General features: G+C 46.3%; 2 protein-coding genes across 12 annotated transcripts in view; both read right to left on the reverse strand.

Moving 5' to 3' along the window:
- KIDINS220 (kinase D interacting substrate 220) overlaps window positions 1–389 on the reverse strand; it is a 94,580-nt gene extending 94,191 nt beyond the window's left edge. For 9 of the 10 annotated variants that reach the window (XM_059405118.1, XM_059405115.1, XM_059405110.1 and 6 more), the window contains exon 1: window positions 212–389. The gene's annotated coding sequence lies outside the window, so the exon portion shown is untranslated. Of the gene's footprint in view, window positions 1–169 lie in introns of all 10 variants that reach the window. The other variant, XM_059405109.1, reaches the window with a different exon arrangement.
- Window positions 390–11,779: 11,390 nt separating this feature from the next.
- MBOAT2 (membrane bound O-acyltransferase domain containing 2) overlaps window positions 11,780–20,294 on the reverse strand; it is a 120,369-nt gene continuing 111,854 nt past the window's right edge. For both annotated transcript variants that reach the window (XM_059405121.1, XM_059405120.1), the window contains 2 exons: window positions 19,513–19,664; window positions 11,780–17,855 (listed from right to left, as the gene is read on the reverse strand). In XM_059405121.1, the coding sequence (XP_059261104.1) occupies window positions 17,630–17,855; window positions 19,513–19,664 (378 nt within the window). In that variant the 3' untranslated portion in view covers window positions 11,780–17,629. The remainder of the gene's footprint in view (window positions 17,856–19,512; window positions 19,665–20,294) is intronic.

The raw sequence follows: 20,294 nt of genomic DNA on the forward strand, positions 1-20,294 counted from the left end.
ACACCCGGCCTCGCCCCCTCCTCCGCCGGCCGCGGCCCTGCTACACCCGGCCTCGCCCCCTCCTCCGCCGGCCGCGGCCCTGCTACACCCGGCCTCGCCCCCCCGCCCCCACCAGGCCGCGGGCCCGCCGCGCCGGGCCTCGCCCCCTCCCCGCGGGCCTGGCCCCCACCTCCTCTGCCCGTCCTGCCGCGGAGCCGACCATCGCACTGACCGTCTCACAGCCCGGCCTGAGGCCCGCGCCCCACAGCTCGGACGGAAAGGGTCTGCTCTGCCGCAGGCGCCGTCAGAAGACGGGAATGGGAGAGGCGGCGGCTTCCAGCGCTTCGCCCTCACCAAACCCGGCGGCCATTTTCGTCCCTCTCCGCAAACTGACAGGTCACGTGGCCGCGGGCGGCGGGGCGGGGCTGCAGGTGGCCACGCCCCCGGAGGGCCGGGGAGCCTGAAGGGCCGGGGAGCCGGCAGGCCCCGGGGAGCCGGCGGGCGAGGTGGGTGTGGGGCAGGCAGGTCGGCGGATCCCCGGACTCGGTAGCCCTCCTCCCCCTCCTTCTGACCTCCAAATGGGTGTATTTTTGACAAGTACCCGGGGCAAGATTTTCTTCCTTGTCAGTGTCACTCCTTTTATGATAATTTATAGTCCCTATTCACCACTGTTATCAAAATTTAGGCAGAGAAATAAACCCAATTATAGCTTCAGGAAACATTGCTAATACATTGCAAACTAAAGCCGGCCAGAGTCTCTCCTCCGGAACCCGGAAGCCAGGTGTCCGCCCTGCCCGAGCGCCGGGGGGTTACATCCACCCTGGTCTTTCCTTGAGCCCACCTCCCCCTGCCGGCTTGGCCGCCCAGGGTCTCTGCGGAAGGTACCTGGGCTTGCCTGAGGCCGAAAGCAATTGAGAGCTTTCAGCTCGGGTCCTACTGTGGACTCCTTTCAAGGCTCCCTCCTGGACAGGTTCAGCTTCCTGGGTGTCTGTGACTCTCGTTCTCCTATTTCCGCTCCCATTTCCCTGGCCGCTGCTCTCAGATTCCACTTCTCTTCAACTGCTTGTTTCTAGAGTCTTCCCGGTCCGCACCCAGTGACCCAGTGTGATCCTCCTCCTGTACTGCTCCAGTCTGGGAACGGGCTGCTGCCCCATCCACCAAGAGCGGAACTGGGAAGTCATTTCATATGGCTCAGCCCCCATCACCCCCCACCCCCGACCTCCCCAAGGTCATCCCATCAGCCACTTCATCAACTCAGATCCAATGGCTGCAGAAACTCCCACCAGGATTATCCTCAGAGCCCCCAGCCCCCTCCCTGTATCTGCTGGTGCCCCACTCACTGGTTCAACAGGAGATTGCTCCCTCGGGACACTTCTTTGATTAAATTTCTCAGCAGCCTTCCATTTCCATAGAATAAATTCCCAGAAAGTACTTAGCATGCAGTCCTCCTAAGGAGCTGGCCCCTTGCCAGACTTCCTGCCATCCCATCGCTCTGGCCATTGAGCTCCTCCTATCCTGTCCCCACCCCCAAATGCTTGTAAATGGCAAGCATTTACAGTTCATGGAACATTGGGCCATATTCGGTCTCATCTCTGTTCTTTCCCAATGTTGTTTCCACCCCTAGAAGTTCTGCCCTGTCTCTTGCCCAGCTGATTCCAAGGGATGCAATTGCAGTGGTCCCCAATTTTGTGTAGCTTCCTGGATGACCTCCAGCAGATCTGGCCAGTCCATCTACTGTATCCACCTTCTTACTGTGTAACGCCTACAGGTACCCGGAGAGCTTGTGTTAAAGCATATTTACCCTGTTTACCTGTCTTCCCCACACTATGAGCTTCACTCCATCCTTCTTCCACAGCCACTCCTTTACCCTGTTTGGAACCGGGTCTGGCCTCAGTAAGCCAATAAGGAAGAAACCACACTATCTACCATCCTGTTGTATGATCCAGGGGTAACGCCTCCTTGTCTTGTGCATGTCTCGCCAACGTCTATTGGAGCCATGACTCCTCATTGGCTTTTTCCAGGAGTTGCCAGATTGATCCACTGGGAAATACTTTTCAATGGTCCCCAACCTTGGCACATCAGAACCATTCACGCGCCATCATATAAACTAAGACCTCGGGTAGGGATTTAAAAATAGCTCCCCAGCTGACTCCAATGACATACCATTCTCGGACTTGGGTTTGAGTCCCACTGGGCCTAACTAAATCAGTGATTTCAAAATGAACATACTATTTTTATGTCAAATAACTTTTGACGGCCCCACACAGGACAGCAGGTGCTGTTTTAGTGACCACTGGTTGTGAAATTGGCATGGGAATTGGAATTTGTGGCTTCATAGAGATCCGTAGCCCCACACCGGCAGCCTGCACTCTCAACATAAAGAACCGCCTGAGTAGTGAGCAAGGCAGTTGACAGGTTTTCTTGATGAGTGTGTGGACACAAAAGAAAACATGGATTGGGTCAAAATGCACTGATGGGCTCGCAGAAGTGTGTTGGCTAATGAAATGATGGCTTAGGGAGATGGGGTTCTACAATCCTTGCATGCCTTCGCCTGGGGGACACCACTATGAGAGGAGCTGCCCCCAGGATAATCCCTCCTCACATCATTCCCTCCAACCCCTGCACCCCATAATTTTTGCAAGTGCAGCAGCACTGCCTGGTTAGTGCAACTGTCCCTCCACAGCAAGGCCAGGGGCTCCGGTGTCAGCTGAGCTCTGGCCCACTACATGTGAGCCATGCAGAGTGACAGTGAGTCCGCACACCAGAAAGCTTTTCCTGGGGGAAGCTGGAATATACAGCAGAAAGCAAGACAGGGGAGGTGGGGCAGGAAGCTGATCCCAAGCCCCTCTCTGGGGAGTTCTCATTTAAGAGCCTTGCAAATCCCCTTCTAGAAGTGGGACAGTCAGTCCCAGATGTTGAAAAGACAATTGCCTCTGCTGCGTGAAGTCCTCCCCTCCTCCTCTCCCCAAATGAAAATCCCCGAAGATACTCCGAGTACAAGCTCTTCTTTGAGGAGTAATTAAAAACAAAAACAAACAAACAAACAGGCCAGATAACTGCCTGGAAAGAAGCTACTGGAAACAGGCTTTGCTCCAGCCCACATTTTGATGGAGGAGGAGAGGAAGGTGAGGAGGGTCAGATTCCAAGGATGGCAGAGTGGGAGGAAAGAGAAGCAACGGAGGAGCGAAGCTTCCCCAGGGAGGGCTCCCCCGCCACGGCAGGTCTGACCTGGGGAGGGAGGAGGCTTGAGGAAGGGCTTCAGTGCTCCACCACGCCAAACATTTAATAGCCAAAATGAAAACTTTTACTGACTAAAAGTGACTAGATACGAAAAGTCATGAAATGATGAGCCCTACTGGAAATTTCATCCAGGGGTGGGAAGCAAGAAGTGGGCTGCGAGCATTTACAGGTGCAGCCCCGAGGAACAAGAAAGTGACTTTATAATCCCACTGCGGCTCATTCTCTTCCACCAACATAAGGGGGACCTTTAGGAAATTCTGTCTATTTTGATAATGAATATTCCCTAACTTGTGCCAAATGCTGTTTATCCCTTTCAGACTCAAGGACTCTAACACTCCTATCTTGTCCCAATGTAACTGTTGCAAAATAGAAGTGAAATGCCTTCTCTTCAGCTTTCTTCCAAACATCTCTCTCTTTCCACTTTCCTTGGTCTTTTTGCGGTTTACAGCTTGCCTAAATCTTTCTGGCAAACCCATCCTAAGGGCTTTCTTGCTTCAGCAGAAACGCTTAAATCACTCCAGGAGTCTGGCTTTTCTACTTGTCATGTGCTATTATGTGGCGGGAAAACTAGGAGTTAGCTTTCCATCCCTCACCGCTCTCCCCATCGACACTGTAATTTTAATCACCCTTTCATCTTTTTAACAATATCAGCATATTGGGATGAGGGCTTCAGCAGTCCAAGCTCCTCACATGGCTTCAATTTTCTTGCATATCAGATTTTCCATAGAAATCTTAAAAAGTTATGGAGCTCCTGGGTGGCTCAGTCAGTTAAATATCTGACTCGTGGTTTCCACTCGGGTCATGATCTTAGGGTCCTGGGATCAAGCCCTCCTCGGGCTCTGAGCTCAGTGAGGAGTCTGCTTGTCTCTCTCCTCCCTCCCCCTTCTGCTCCTCCTCCTACTCAGTCTCATGGTCTCTCTCTCTCCCTCTCTCTTTAAAAGAAATAAATGAATAAAAATCTTTTTTAAAAAGAAATCTTGAGGCACTTGGGTGGCTCAGATGGTTAAGCATCTGTCTTTCGGCTCAGGTCATGATCCCAGATAAATAAAATCTTTCAAAAAAAAAAAAAAGAAAGAAAGAAATCTTAAGAAATTATACACTATCTTGCTTTTGAAACAGCTTTCCTCTGATTATAAAAAGGAACATATGTTCATTATGAAAAATGGGTAAAACACAAAAAATTCGAAGAGGTATCTCCCCTAATCTCACCACATAGAATTCTCTAACTTTTTGAACAGATTTGAAGCAAAAATTTTATTGACCCAAGTTATTCCTTTAAAGTCTATCACTGGAAAGCAGCAGGGGAACAGGGATGTCATTTCATCCTTAATTGATGATGGCATTGCTAGCACTTCTCAAGGTATCTATGCCAGTGTCCTCCCTGACCAGTTTAATTAGTATGTTCCTTCTGCATTAAACACACACACACACACACACACACACACAGAGAAGGAAGTTTCTTCACCCTGGATGGCACCAGAAAGAGAAGGAATCTAAAACCCTGTGCTCAGCTGGGGTGGGGAGAGAGAGGGAGAGACAGACAGAGTGAGAGAGCTGGAGGAAAGAAAGTTATAACAGAGTTAATTATCATTCCACCAGAAAAAGACTGATTTTTAGTTGTTTGCACCTCTACTTAAGTCAAACAAGGCCAGACACATTTTCACGTGGCCAACCTAAGAGACTGACTTAAAAAGACAACAGGAAGAAGGAAAGAAAGACTTTTTTAAATTCTTTTTTTTTTTTTTTTTAAAGATTTTGTTTATTTGATAGAGAGCGCGCACAAGCAGGGGGAGTGGGAGGCAGAAGGAAGAGGAGAAGCAGACTCCTCCGCTGAACAGGAAGCCTGACTCGGGGCTCCATCCCAGGACCCCGAGATCATGACCTGAGCCCAAGGCAGACACTTAACTGACTAGGCCATGCAGGTGTCCCAGAAAGAGAAATTAAGGATGCAGTTAATATGCAGATCAAGTAAGCTGCATGTTCGCTGAGCCCCACTCCGACCCACAAAAACAGAAAATACGGTACATTTGTATATGTGTTTGAGGCGGTAATGAGTAAGTCACATGGACTTTTCTTCCTTTATACTGGGGCACAGGCTTTTCCTGAAAGTAATTTTCCTTCAGGGGCACAGGTAGGCCATAAACAGATAAAATTAATAAAAACTTTGATTAGCTTTTATCAAGAATAACAGAAAAGTAGACAAGAGGATCATTCAAAATACATCCAATATAAGGAAACAGCCCGAATGACTCTCATCTGACTTTCTGAATCAGTTCGCTCAGGGAGAAACTGACTAACGATGGAGAACTACGGAATTTTATTCTGATAATCATGTGCTCCTGACGTTTTGTTCCATTAGGAATTTGGACCCATAAACCAGTGTGAATACGTGTTTTTAGTCTATGATGGCGGTGCCTTTTGGTGGAAAGTCCTGTACACATGGCTAAGCCATCCAGACTTCACGCTGCCACAGTGACTGCGTGGAAGTTTCTTTTGTCTAGAGCATAGCATTTCAATATATTTGTTTTCCAGATCGTCTCTTTTCCTCAGTATTCAACGTGGAAGCCTGGCAACCCCATGCAGCTCTGTACTGCTTCTCTTCCACACCTCCCCACTCCCCCAAACCTGCCACTGTCCCAGGAATTTATGTCACTTTGTTAGCAAAATACCCCATGCCTCCTCAACTACTTCCCTTCTGTGTTCGCTCTGATGAAAACCCAGATCTCTCCTGGGGTCATACCTTTCCTTGCAGAACCCTTAACTGTTAGCTGGTTTCCCGCTCTCATCACTGGGCCTGGAGGTGAGGAAGATCCCCTGCTTCCTTCTCATTGTCACATGCAAAAAATTTCCCCTGCTTCCTTCCTAAAACAGTAGACTCGCTGTCCCCCCTTGCTGCCGACACCTGGGTCACTCCCCACTAGAAAATACTGGAACCTGGTTAGCATCATGCTTTCCGGGGCACAATCCCTGATGATTTCAACATCTTTACAGAAGAACCTGCCAGCACTCCTGCCTCCTGGGTCCCTGACCTGCCTTCCAGGGACAATCTTGTCGCTGTTCTAAGTCAGGCCACCAGCTGGCATGCTTCAGACCTAGTCATCCACCAGAAGTTTCCATTTCAAACACTGTGTTCTCAGCCACCCCTCCAGCTTCCATCTCCCCACCCTCACCCCGCCTCCCCTACACAGGCTCCATCTGTCCTGGCAGCACTGGGTGCTGATCCCAGGACCTCAGTCCACGGTCTTAGTCATTTCCCTTACTTGCTTAGCCCCTGGTCTGGAATCAGGACTGGAGGATCGCTACAGTTAGAGCGCTGTTCTTTAAAAGCACAGGGATTCTGATGAATTCCATATTGTGTGCGGCAGCAACAACAACGAAGTGTGGTGTGTTGGTAATTGTATGTGCTAAATCCCTGAAATCTATCTACCTATAAATGGATAGAGATACATATGCTTTTTCTTTTAGAATAGTTTTAGATTTACAGAAACTGTGGTAAACATACCCCATGTTCCCCAGGTTTTTTTTTTAAGGATTTCTTTCTTTCTTTCTTTCTTTTTAAGATTTTATTTATTAATTTGACAGAGAGAAATCACAAGTAGATGGAGAGGCAGCCAGAGAGAGAGAGAGGGAAGCAGGCTCTCTGCTGAGCAGAGAGCCCAATGCGGGACTCGATCCCAGGACTCTGAGATCATGACCTGAGCCGAAGGCAGTGGCTTAACCCACTGAGCCACCCAGGCGCCCCAAGGATTTATTTCTTTACTGAGAGACACATGGAGAGTGTGCATGGAGCAGAGAGGCAGAGGGAGGAGGAGAGAGAAACTCTAAGCAGACCCCACGCTCAGCTCCAACACAGGCTTGATCCCACGACCCAGAATCAGACCTGGAGACCAAGACCTGAGCAGAAGCTAAGAGTTGGGTGCTTGAGCAGTTATCCCACCGAGGCTCTCCTTCCCAAAATGCTAGAATCTTACCTTAGATGGTACATTTGTTATAACTTTAACCAGCGCTGATACATGACTGACTACAGCCCACACTTTATTCAGATTTCCTTAGTCTTTCTTTTAGCCTAATGGCCTTTGCAGAACCCCAAGTAGGATCTAGTGCCTATTTAGTCGTTACGTCTCCTTGGGTTCCCTTGACAGTGACAATTTCTTAGATATTATTTTTAAAAAACAAAACAAAGAAACAGTCTTTTGCTCTTTAAAGTTTCTTTCTTTTTTTTTTTTTTAAGATTTTATTTATTTATTTGACAGACAGAGATCACAAATAGGCAGAGAAGCAGGCAGAGAGAGAAGAGAAAGCAGGCTCCCCACTGAGCAGAGAGCCCGATGCGGGGCTCGATCTCAGAACCCTGGGATCACGACCTGAGTCGAAGGCAGAGGCTTTAACCCATTGAGCTACCCAGGCGCCCCTCATAGACCTTATTTTTGATGACCTTGACAGTTTTGAGTTGTACCGGTCAGGTTATTTCCCAGAACACCTCTCCATTGCGATGTGCTCGCTGTTTTTCTCTTGAATTAACGTTGGCAGGAGAGAACTTCCTTTTTGACAACTTTATGCATCTAATGACTGAAAGAACGTTTCAATTCTAGCACAAAGAGCCCAGGGGGTTGGCTTAAGGCAGGGCCAGGCTCCTGTCTCGGCCCCAGAGAGAAGTAGGTCATGTTTGAATGGTCAGCATTCATCATTATTCCTGGCACATAGTATAAGCTCATCGAACGTTCCCTGACTAGCGACAGTGAGGAGGCCGTATCCTGACGATGAGCCCAGCGTTAGCTAGGCGGGAAAGGTCGGGGGGGATGTGGTATGGAGGAGAATTCTGGGTGAAGGAACAGCAGATACAAAGGCTGGGAGGCAGGAGAGAGAGACTGCAGGAAGTATAATTCTCCATCGTGACCGGAGCATAATAAAAGGAAGCACCTTAGTCCGCTCAGGCTTTTTAACAAAGAACCATAGACTGGGTGGCTTATAACAGACGGAAACTTATTTTTCACAGTTCGGTAGGTTGGAAGTCTAAGATCAGAGTGCCAGCTTGGTCAGGTTTGGGTGAGAGGCCCTCGTGGAGGTTGCAGTCCGCCCACGTTTACACTGTGCCCGCCACGGTGGAAGCAGGAAGGTCGCTCTCTGAGTTCTCTTTTACAAGGGCACGAATCCCATTTTGAGGGCCCCACACCCATGACCCTAGCCCCTCGCAGAGGCCCCACCTCCTCACACCCTTACCCTGGGGTTAGGATTTTGACATAAATTTCAGGCTAAGTGTAGTCCACGGGTTTCCTTCCTTCCTTCCTTCCTTCCTTCTTTCTTTCTTTCTTCTTCTTCTTTTTTTTTTTTTAAAAAGATTTTATTTATTTGACAGAGATCACAAGCAGGCAGAGAGGCAGGCAGAGAGAGGGGGAAGGCTCCCTGCTGAGCAGAGAGCCCGATGTGGGGCTCGATCCCAGGACCCTGAGATCATGACCTGAGCCGAAGGCAGAGGCTTAACCCACTGAGCCACCCAGGCGCCCCAGTACACGGGTTTCTGACCCGGGTAACCAGAGAGCTATTCACGAGAGCTCATGAGGCAGTCACTCCGAGAGCAATCACAGGTTCTGGGTGATGAAACTAGATGATGAGTTTGCTGTCCTAAATTTGGGATGCCTGTGATTTTTAGGTGTGGAGGGCAGGATGGACACTGAGGAAGTAGAACGGATAGGCATGCGGACGGGGAATCCGGCGTGACGGTTCTGCAGACAGTGATCCCCCAGAGGCAGCAGGAGAAGCAAAGGACACGTTAGCAGAAGCAGAGACAAGATCTCAAGAAGGCAGTGGTCGTCAGAGCCAAATGCTGCAAAGGGCACATGACATAAACAAGGAAACCAAGCACCACAATTCAGCAACAGAGGTCAAAAATGACCTGATGTGGTGTTCGGTGGAGGGCTGGGGTCGAGTAGGGAAGCAGAGGGCCTGTGTTGACTTCTCTTTTAAGCAGCTTATTGTACAGGCTACAGATTGTAGGATGGTTTTCCAGTACTTGTCTGTTTTGGGGGGTTTTGGGGGGGCTGTTTTGTCTTCTTGGATGGGAGAAGCTCAAATCTAAGGCAGTGTTTATAACATTCTTCCTCAGATGGATGACTCACAAATTTAAAAGTTGTGACCAACAGGAACTCAGCTTTCTTGAGGGATTGGTGGCCCCTTGGCCAGCGGAGGGGACCTCATGTTACCAGCTCTCGGTCTCTGGGTGCTGGGCAGCTGCCTTTCCCATTGATGGTATGAATATCCAGCACTTCAGCTCAGATCTTAGGATCTCACACTCGCCCTGTCAGAAGCGATGGCACCAGTGACGGCATCCCCCTACTGGACGCAGGGCGCCCCATTCCGCCCTGGCCGGCAGAGCAGGACCTGCCTTCCTCCAGACCGTGGGTCTCAGCCTGTGCTAATGGACACCATTGGTATTGCTCTGAAGGGCGGGACACGAAGAGATCACACAAGCACAAAAAAGCATATTTGAAAAATAAAAGACACGTCATAGGAAAATAGAAAAGACTTGACCGGGAGGGAGAACGGCCATATTTTAATGACATTACCAGTCTGAGCTGGCATCTGGCCCTAGGAGCAGCCTGAGCCAACCAGGCCATCTTGCTAGAGACCCCTAGAGCAGCTACACGGAACAGAACACAAAATTATTTTTAAAGTCACACAGCTAAGTTTAAAAGAAAGGCAACCAAATGAAAAGCTGACCAAAAGAGGTTTGTACGGACACAGTTGTTACTTCCGAGACAGGGAGGAGGGAAAGGGATGCTGGCCTTACGGGCGATGTGCTTTTTATTAAAAAAAGGGGAAAAAAAGGCACATTTGAATCTACTGTGGTGGAAGCACCTGTTTGATCCGAGCTGCTCTGTAGTGGACTATACACTTGAAATATTTTCCAAAGTTTTTTTATTTTGTCTAAATTCCATTTTTCCCATTATGCCTTTTTCTGATTGGAGGGAAGATACGTTATTGTTGGACAGTTGGCACACAGTGGGTCTAAACTGCTCTTTCCCCTATTTGTGTGCAACACTGTGACATTCCTGACCTGCGCTTTTCTTCTTCCTCGCATCAGAGCCCCTCCCAGCGCGCTGCCAGCCAGCAGCAGGCTTCCTCACAAACCGAGAGCCGAGAGCCCGCTTTGCCCCGTGATCCCCCCCCCCCCCGCCCCCCCCCCCCCGCCCCCTCCCGATTCCAAAGGCCCTTTGTGCACGCCTGGAATAAAGCACTTACTGTACTCTGTAGTGATCATTGATTAGCTTCCTGAAGCCAAGGCCAGTGGTTTATTTTGTAGCTACCAGCACGTGGGTGGGAAGTCATTAAAGAATTGTGGAATGAACAGCTCAAAGAAAAAGATAAAATACACTACGATGTCCATCTATATGAAATAGGGGGTCTTCCATACCGTGAAGTCAATTCAGTGACCCACGCTGTCACGCTTGTCAGGATAAACACGGGGAACGGATGGGCTGGCAGGCATCTGGCTGCTGCGTCCCTACCGCTCTCGGTCATGGCCCAATTTCAGCACAGCCCTGAATCTCAAAATGGGGTCATTAAAACTGCCATCACAGTCTAAGGTCTTCCAGCGAGAAAGCACCAAGATGGGATTGTCTTGGACGTGTTCAGCCTAGCATCTTTGTACAACGGTCCACATTACCAGAGGTTTCCTCCACAACAGTCATGGCAGAGTCCAGAAGAGCCTCTGGAAACACATTCCAGGTTGGAATCATGGCACTGGAACCTCATGGGGCGGACTCCTTGTGCTCTGCTATAGATACCATATATGGGTGTAAGGGTTTGGTTTGGTTTTTTATTTTTATTTAAGATTTTATTTATTTGGGAGAGAGAGAGAGAAAGAGAGAGCGAGCATGGGAGGGGGAAGGTCAGAAGGAGAAGCAGACCTGCTGAGCAGGGAGCCTGATGCGGGACTCGATCCCAAGACTCCAGGATCATGACCTAAGCCCAAAGCAGCCACTTAACCAACTGAGCCACCCAGGCGCCCTGGTTTTGTTTCTTGTTTGTTTTAAAGATTTTATTTATTTATTTGAGAGACAAAGATCACAAGTAGGCAGAGAGGCAGGCAGAGAGAGAGGAAGGGAAGCAGGCTCCCTCCTGAGCAGAAAGAGAGCATGATGCTGGGCTCAATCCCAGGACCACGGGATCACGACCAGAGCCGAAGGCAGAGGCTTTAACCCACTGAGCCACCCAGGTGCCCCTGGTTTTGTTTTTTAAAGTAAGTTCTATGCCCAATGTGGGGCTTGAACTCATGACCCTGAGATCAAGAGTCCCACCTTCTATCGACTGAGCCAGCCAGGCGCCCCTAATTTGAGGTTGTTTGAATTGCCTCCCAAAGTGCTTACAATGTGACTACAGTTTGTTTTAAATAATTTTTAAGCAGTTAAAGAGTCAACAACGCCTTAGAAAATTATCATATTGAAGAATCCTTTAGTAAAAACAGAGCATCTCACCTCTCATGATGGGACAGGCCCAGTATACAGTCCTACAGACAGAATTTAAAGCCTCTGGAATTAGGAAACACACACGCACACACACGTATTTTTAAACTACAGTTTTAATCATCTTTAAAGAAACACAGATTAGAAAAGAACATTTATATGTAAGTTAAAAACATCTTTAAAACCCAGCAATAAGCCCACAGCGCGGCGCTGAGGACACGGCTTGGAAACGAGCGGTCAGGAAACCATCACGTCACCGGCTAATGGACACGGGGCTGGTTTAAACTGAGAACCATACAACAAGTGCTAATTTATGGGTCTGTTGAAAAATAACACTTCTTTAAAAAAATATTTTGCAATAATGACAACAAAGAAGCACAGAACACCACGTGCTGGTCTCACCCGGGAGGGCCGATGGGCGCGGTCAAGGCCGGCTGCGGGACCTGGGAACCGGGGCCCTCCTCGTGCTGGGGAGACTGTCCCAGTCCTCCTGGGCAGAGACCACGACAGGGCTCTCAGAGGGCAGGCAGGAAGGAGCTCACGCCGTCTCACTCTGCATGCGGAAGGGTTTCTTTTTGGGTCACCTGAATTAGGTTTTACTTTCATCCCTATTGTTTTATAAGGTACCCTCCTGGTTCGGAGAGGCGGTCGCGCCCAGGGGACAGAGATGGAAACTGGCTTGGGACATATCTAGGCGGGATGTTGGATTCCTTTTTCCTTGTGACCAAAAGTCAGGGGAAGATCTACTTTGTGGACAAAATCTGCAGCTACAGAACCAAAACTACTTCAAATTGGGAAGAGGCCTATTTTATAAAGTCTGTCAAACTCTTCTCATGTGTTTGTCCTTTAGCAGGCAAGGACAAAAAGGGATATTACCAAATTAATTTCTCAAAGAAGTTACCCCAAAATAGAGACAGGGCAGGATACAGTCATTTACTACTCCCGCCAAAGGCAGCCCGTCACTTTTTCCATCTCAAACGTGTTATTAGGAAAATGGTTAGTCATTCTGCTGCTGTTGCTCTGTATCTTTCAGGTTTTCATTATATTTCCACTTCTTCTTACAGTAGTAAAATCTGATAAACCAGGAGTGGAGGGGTGGCTTTGCACCATTGAGTAAGCTTTACACCGTGACTTTGCATGGACCTTTATATCATTCTTTATAGAACTATATAGTCTTGGGGTTGTTCTGTTTTTGCTTTATAAAAGCTTTACTACAACAAGATGCGTATAGTTAGTTTAAAAGGCGAGACAAACTAGTCAGCATGTAAGTGTGTCTTCAGGTTCCATTCCAGAAAGTCTTCCCAATCAATGACCTATAGAGCTTGTCAGTTGTTTACTGGGGTTTCCATAATAAAAATCTATTAAAATAAATATTACTTGAAAACATATAAAAACATTAATAAGCAGCCCACCGATTAAAATGTCACTGGCTGCACCCTCTGTACAACAAGAGCCTCAAAAAGCAGCTTGGTCGTTGATTTTAAGAGCATTCCTACAAAACACCAACGTGGAAAATTTCATTTTAAATTTTCTTCTGTAAGGAGAGTTGCTACAAATTGACTTGACCACACAGGGCTGCAGAGACGCACGGTGCAGGCCCTCAACAGGCTGATCTTTTAAACCCAAAGTTCTGGTGTGACTTAGCAAACCTTTTCCTGGCGCACCAGGAGCGTGCACTGATACAGACCCACTTTTACAAGGATGGCTGCGGAAAGCAGAACTTTCTGCATCTCAGGATCTTGTAGAAATCATAAGCCATTCATTAAATGTACACCAGGTTCAGAGTAAGTGTTTAATAAGGTACTTGAGGGCAGTTAAGATTACATTTCACAGTGTTATGTAGAACTCCGCACCTATGTTAAATCTGATGTACTCAATTTCAGCCAGGATGGACAACTGCTGGTTGAATAAAACTCCATAAAATACTGGTTTATATTCAAAATTCCGGACAAATCCTTCCTTGACACAGTAACAGGCACCATTCCGAAACAATTATTCTCTCCACTTTTTTCTTTCAGTTATAATGTAGAACTCTTACAGTCAATTATCTAACAATTTTGAAGTTTATAGCAAGGGAACACAAAAGTATAAATGCCCAGAGCTGTCCGTGAGTACACATATTAAAATTTACAAGGGATGAATCTTAAATAGGATGATTTTTTTGGTCCTAAATGTAATCTAGTCCTTGAATTAAAAAAAAGCACAAGTTTTGTAATTATTTTAATGGCAAGATTTTAATGTAATTTCTTTTGTAGTTTAAAATGGGTAACTAAATTGAATGTGCCTTAATGATCTCTGCATGAAATTATATTTGAGAAGTTACAGAAGTTAAACCCTGCCCAGTAAACTTGGTGGTTTGTACTAATATTTTCTAACACCTTCAATTTCACCTACAGCACAAGCAACCAACCAAGCAGAGAAAGCACAAGGAAAACATGTTTCCTTTAATGGAGACTATTTCATCACCAAAGATTCACTTTAAGGGCTATACTCAGTGGAAATGGGTGCTGCCATGCCTTCTGATTTAACGGATTGGAAGGTTTTCCTCTGTTGCCAAGAAAACCTTGGAAAAGTCAGGGTTTTGAGCTTAAGAAATAAAAGTAAATGACCACAACTGTTCTGACAACGAATCCGCCTTTGCCCACGACTCTTACAGAACCTGCTAATGGTCCCCACTCATTACAAACACAGCTGGTCGTACACTTTTGGAACTGATCCTTTAACTTATTAAGGAACTTCCTTCTAGAGGACAGGTGACTTGCCCAAATCTGAACGTATTAATAACAGAGCCAGATGAGCAACCTGGTCTCTTCCCAGGACAATCAGAGCTTCAGTGAGGTTAGCTTCACTGTCTAGAACCGTCCTTTGTTCATTTTTCTGAAAACAGGGAACTGTGGAAATGTCACACATGGTGGGGGTCAATGACAAAAATACTCTTTAACCAAAAATATGGTGGTGCCTGGACACTGTGGAAGCCAAATAAACCTTCCCGATTAGGCTGGACATTTGAGAAGTCAAGTAAATTTCCCCAATTACCCTGAGTCCCAAGAAAAATGCTTATTTTCAAAACTGAGAACAAATGACTTATAAAATGGTGATCACTGAGATACATCAAATTAACTGCAACTGTTTCAAGAAAATGAATCTGAGGGAAGAATAATTATATTTGCTCAATTTTTTTTTCCCTGAGTAGTATAATAATGAACCAAGAGTGTAAGTATGATGGTCACTGATCATCTCTGGAGTGGTTTCAAGACAACTGAAGAGTGGAGAAACGAGAGAAACATGTACTGAATCTTCTTCTGTTGATTAAAAAAGAAGAAACATACAGTACAATGACTCCCTTTATCCTTAACAGTACGTGGAGACAGGCCAGTTTTCAAATCTCCTGCTATAAGCAGAAGTGAAACGGTAACCCTTACCACACTCCGAGCAGATTCGTTTCATAGAGCACAAAGAGTTTCTTCTCGAGCAGAAAAGTCAAGCTGAGAATTGGAATTATTTCTTTAGTTTTTCTTCTGGATGACACACTCATGATTAGAATTTCTCCAAGATTAGAGAAAAGCTATCCAAAACCCCTTTCACACAAAACACAAAACAACAACAAAACACTTAGCTGATCCAAGGGGATGAAAGTCAGTCAAACTGTACAGATAATATATCATCTTCAAAGCAACTGGAGAATTCTTAGCCATCTTGCTGTCTGCATGACGGCTCTAGGAGTACATTCGCCGAGCAACAAACAGGTAACCATGATTTTAGGTTTACAGGCTGAGAAATGACATAGGTAGTAGAAATAAACAGGGATTATTTATAATGGCCAGATGGGCTGAAAAAAAGTTTTATTGAGCTTTCTTGTTTTCACTTATGACATGCCTAGACTTGTCCTGGATACTCTAAATTTGTTTACTTTTGTTTTTTTTTTTTTAATAGTGATCAGATTCTCTGCAGCATTAATTAAACTGAGGAGACCTTTTGGGGGCAGATACTTTCCACGATTATTCTTTTCTGATCTCTCACATTACACAGCCAGCCTAATTTCAATGCATGGGAAAAACAGAGAAAATCTCTTTAGCTCTCCATCCTTTTCTGGGAAGTAATGGGGCATGGCTAACCTCAGCAGGTGGAAAAAATTTTCCTTTAGAAAAATAAAAACATTTTATGTAATCGAAGACTAGGATATTTCTAACGTTCTACAAAGATACACCAATATTTTTGCTGATTAAGATCTTAAAAGTCCCAAGTACATTTGCTGTTTCTTTCTCCTTTGAAAGAAAAACTACACGGCTTAAGCCAGAGAGTTGTTCTGCCATAACTTCATATGCAAACTTATTTATGACAAAGTTAAAAAAAAAAAAAAAAAAGACTCACCAGACTCACCAGAAAGAGACAATTTACATTTCATTAAAAATTTAAGGCAAAAAGAAAATAAACTGGCCAAATAAAGGTGAAGTCCAATAAAAGACTGGTCAAATGAAGGCGGGGTAAGAAGACCCTGCCCACCTCCTCTCTCCCAGCCCGTGACCCCGGGATTTACCACGTTCGCCGAAGCCCTCATGCCAGGCGGCCTCACACCCCAAGACTGCGGGATTAAAGGAGACATCTAGTAACCGGAGGGGAGGTTAATTGTGGAGAAAAGCACATTTTTCTACTTTGAGAATCTAAAACTCATTAAAGAGAGTTAACAGCAAAATTTTAATGTGAGAATTTAATAAGAGTTTGGAAACTAATTTCTTTTAGTCTCTAAAAATGAGGCTCAGACCCAATGACTGTAAGCTTTCATTTCCCTAAGACTTACCCGATTCCGAGTTATGCTGTCAAGGACAAGGAAGTGGTTAGACAGATAGTCACCTTACTCCGTGATTTTTCCTTCACCACCCTCATGCAATCTACCAAGGCTATTTTCACAATCCCTCCATAATTCTATATAATTTACGTGTGCTAAGTTTCACTTAAAGTCCAACATATTAAAAAGTCATTTACACGTTTATGTCTTCACAGACTCACAAAGAACTCAGAGAAAGAAAGAGGGAGAGCTCTTCTGCGGAGCACCTGTGCCCTGTCCCAGCCTGTCGCCACCTCCCGCCCCGGTCGCCGGGGGGCTTCCTTCACTCATGCCTTCCTTCCTTCCTCCGCCATCTTCTCTTGCTCAGTTTTCTTTTCTTTCTCTCCCTCTTTCTTTCTTTCTTTCTTTTTTTTTTTTTAAAGAAAATAAGCTTAAAATATTGCATTACCAACCTTTAATTATGTTGAAGAAATTCTCCCTTGATGGGCTTGGACTGACACAAAGTAATTAAACTCTCCAGGACAGTAAGCTGCCCATAATTTGGCTCCGTCGCTGTTGACGGTTTCGCTACGTACTGTGGTCATTTGAGATACTTTAAGAAAACCCTTCAAATACTGAGATGTTTATTGCATTTTTAAAGTGTCCACAATCTTAAATATCCTGTTCCAAATTCCTCCAGAATTCCTTTACAGAACATGACATCAAATATTGAAATAGTGTTCTCACAATATTACACTTGAAAATACCATTTAGGAACAATATTTTAAGAAATAGAGGGTTTAAGGCAAGACATTCATTTGGAAAAGGTAACTTCTCTCAATCACCCAGATCGACACGTTTGTTTTCCACCTCTTCAGTGCCTTGGGATACGCAACATACATTCAGCAACAGGGCACACGTATGACCCTACGGACACCTGCTGAGGTCCTGAGTGCCCACTGGAATAATGGAACTATTTTTAGATAAGGCGTGGCCCACAGGGACATGGCATGGGAGGGGTTGTTCACGCCACTCCCACTCCGGCCAATGGGAAATTCCCCATCTCACTCCGTCCCATTCGCCCCCCACATTATCCCTTTGCAAACAAACACAAACCCCTTGAGAAGGTGCTAAGGTTGGTTTCTGTTAACAGAGACAAAATAGCCATCAGAGTGTTTCCCCTTCATTGCTTTAATGATGAATGTCTAGAGGCTATTTCTTGATTCTGATTGCAAACATTGTTTGTTGTGGAAAAACTATTCTGTTCCAAAGAATTTCCTCTGTCGTCACACTTTTCGGATGGCGACAGCGGCACATTTCCATGTGTGGGCTTTCCTCTCTGAGTCTTGTTCACCGGCAACAGCAATAATACTAAGACGCCAGCGACGTGGAGGCAGTAGTACCAGGAGCTGAAAGGAAAAGCACAGTTTACTTCGTTACATTCTCAGAATGAATCCTTAGCAACAGCATCCGGGCGGAAATGTCACGGCCCCGCGTCCCACGTGCACGTCCACCGGCTTCCTGTGCACTCCAGCCCCTCGCGGCCCGTCCCCAGGGGACACTCCAGCTGGGCCAGTGCGTGTTTATAAAGCCCCTATAAACCCAAGCCACTTAAAAGCACGCTGTGAGGGATCGTGTTACGTTCCTCTGCAAGGGTCCTAAGTCCATGGCTACACAGAACAAAAGCAAAAAGGTACTTATTAGCAGCTGCAGCGACCTGAAAATCATCTCTCAAATCCACAGAAGCGAACACAGAACACAGCGAGTGAACAAAGAGAAGGCAGAGCTCGTGGGGACCTGAATGCTCTGGCCTCTGGGGCTGTGCCTGGTCCCTAATTAAGTTACAGACCCCACCCCCCCACCCCCAACCCCGCGATGTGAGTAAGGGAGGAGATTGCCACTTGACGGCTGCCGTCACATGGTAAAGAAAGGCTATGATATTCCAGATATTACCGGAAGTATTATTCCTGGGACAGAAAAGCAAACCAACTGCTCAAACACATGTAAATATACGGGACAAATTTGTGAAAGGGGAATTTCAGCTGGAGATACATGAGGTCTTTCTGTACGAGCATTGCCATAATTAACGGCAGTAATTTCTGACCACATGCCCTGTGCCGTCGTTCTGAACGCTAGGGTAATGGAGACTCTACGAGAGGCAGAATTTTTGATCTCAAAGATATCACTAACACAGCCAGAGTGGGATCTGGTGGGCGAGGGAGAGAAGAGAACATAAGACAGGGAATTCAATACAAGAATTTCTCTAATACAGAGAAGACATAAAACATATGTGAACCATAAAAGGGTAAGAAACATAAAAGGGTAAGAAGGGAAAAATTCATGAAATAGAAGTGATTCTTTTTTCTTTTTTCTTTTGACTACAGCAATTAAGAGAACAATTCCTCGTAAGGAATAAGCTACATTTTTTTTCTCTTTTTTAAAACTGCTCTGTCATATTCTCTATCGTTCATCTTAAGTTCTCCTATCCTTTCCTTTTCATGGTTAACGGTCTGGCAGCCTGAACTGCTGGTGCACAGACTCTTCAGGACTCACTCGTGACCATCACAAGATCTATCTTGCTTCCGCTCCCAGAATATCCCCAGTGCCACGTGAGCCTCTGCTTGCACACATGAACTCCTACACCTGGACCCCGGGCAGAGAGCAGGGCTGAGCGCATCCAGCCCGAAGTCGCTGTCCTTACCGGGGGTACAGGTGACCTATGACATTGTATTAGTCCTGGGTGTACAATGCAATGACTTGATGTATGTGCATGTTGCAAAACGATCACCGTGGTAAGTCTAGTTAACGTCCAAGTGTAAAAAGAACAGCCACACCTTCCTGTTAAACCTCTGAGAGATCCGAGGTGGGCTCGCCCCGCTGAGATTCCTCTGAGGGCTGAGGGGTGGGAATCATTCTATCGGAAGCTTGGCACTTGCGGGTTTATGAGGAAAAGGCTACGGAAAGCAAGGCTGCGGTGCTATTTCTCCCCGCCGCCCCCCCGGAGCAGAGACCTCGCTTTTTGCAACAAGGCGATTCCCACCGCGTCTCGGCAAGAGTGACACTTACCTGTAGAACATGAACGAAGGTTTTACAGAAAGAAGGACGAATGGCACGACTGTGTAGCTTATCGCCACCTGAGTCACTACCCACGTGAGAACGTCATACAGTAATTTCAGCTGCGGAGGCTCGAGGAAATAATGTCTGAAGTTGTTTCTCATCTGAAATAGAGGAACACAAACACGTGCTCTTTCACGTTGTTAATAAAATCACACTGACGGCGTCTGCTGCTCCAGGGATGAGGGGTGGCTGCAAATCCCACGGCTGGCGGAGGGACAACCACGGGGCCACCCCGGGAGAGGTCAGGTCAGGAAAAATGAATCCACACGTGTATAAAAGACAGGGAGAGAGCAAAGCACGGGAATCCGGGCAGAGGACATGCGGGAGCGCTTTGCAACTTTTCTGCAGATTTGAAACTGCATTAATAGTTTCTAAAAAAGTCAAAAATAATATCCTTAGAGCTCCTTCAATCATATTTGGTGAAGTACAGAAAGTAATAAAGTGCTGTTTTCACTTTTCCTGCCATGACAGAATGAGACACCCTCCCTCTCCTCTAGGCTCCGCATTTGCGCCAGACAGATGGGCGCCATGCCCTGAGCAGAGATCGAAACACACCACAATAAAGGGCCACAACGCACATTAGTCTCAAGATACAGGTTTCCTTATAAATTTTAGAATTATTTGTTCCATTTCTTTGAAAAAGGTGGATGGTACTTTGATAGGAATTGCATTAAATGTGTAGATACAATGAGATATCACCTCACACCAGTCAGAATGGCTAAAATCAACAA

This window comes from Mustela nigripes, chromosome 7, assembly GCF_022355385.1.
Source record: "Mustela nigripes isolate SB6536 chromosome 7, MUSNIG.SB6536, whole genome shotgun sequence".
Taxonomy (NCBI): Eukaryota; Metazoa; Chordata; class Mammalia; order Carnivora; family Mustelidae; genus Mustela; species Mustela nigripes.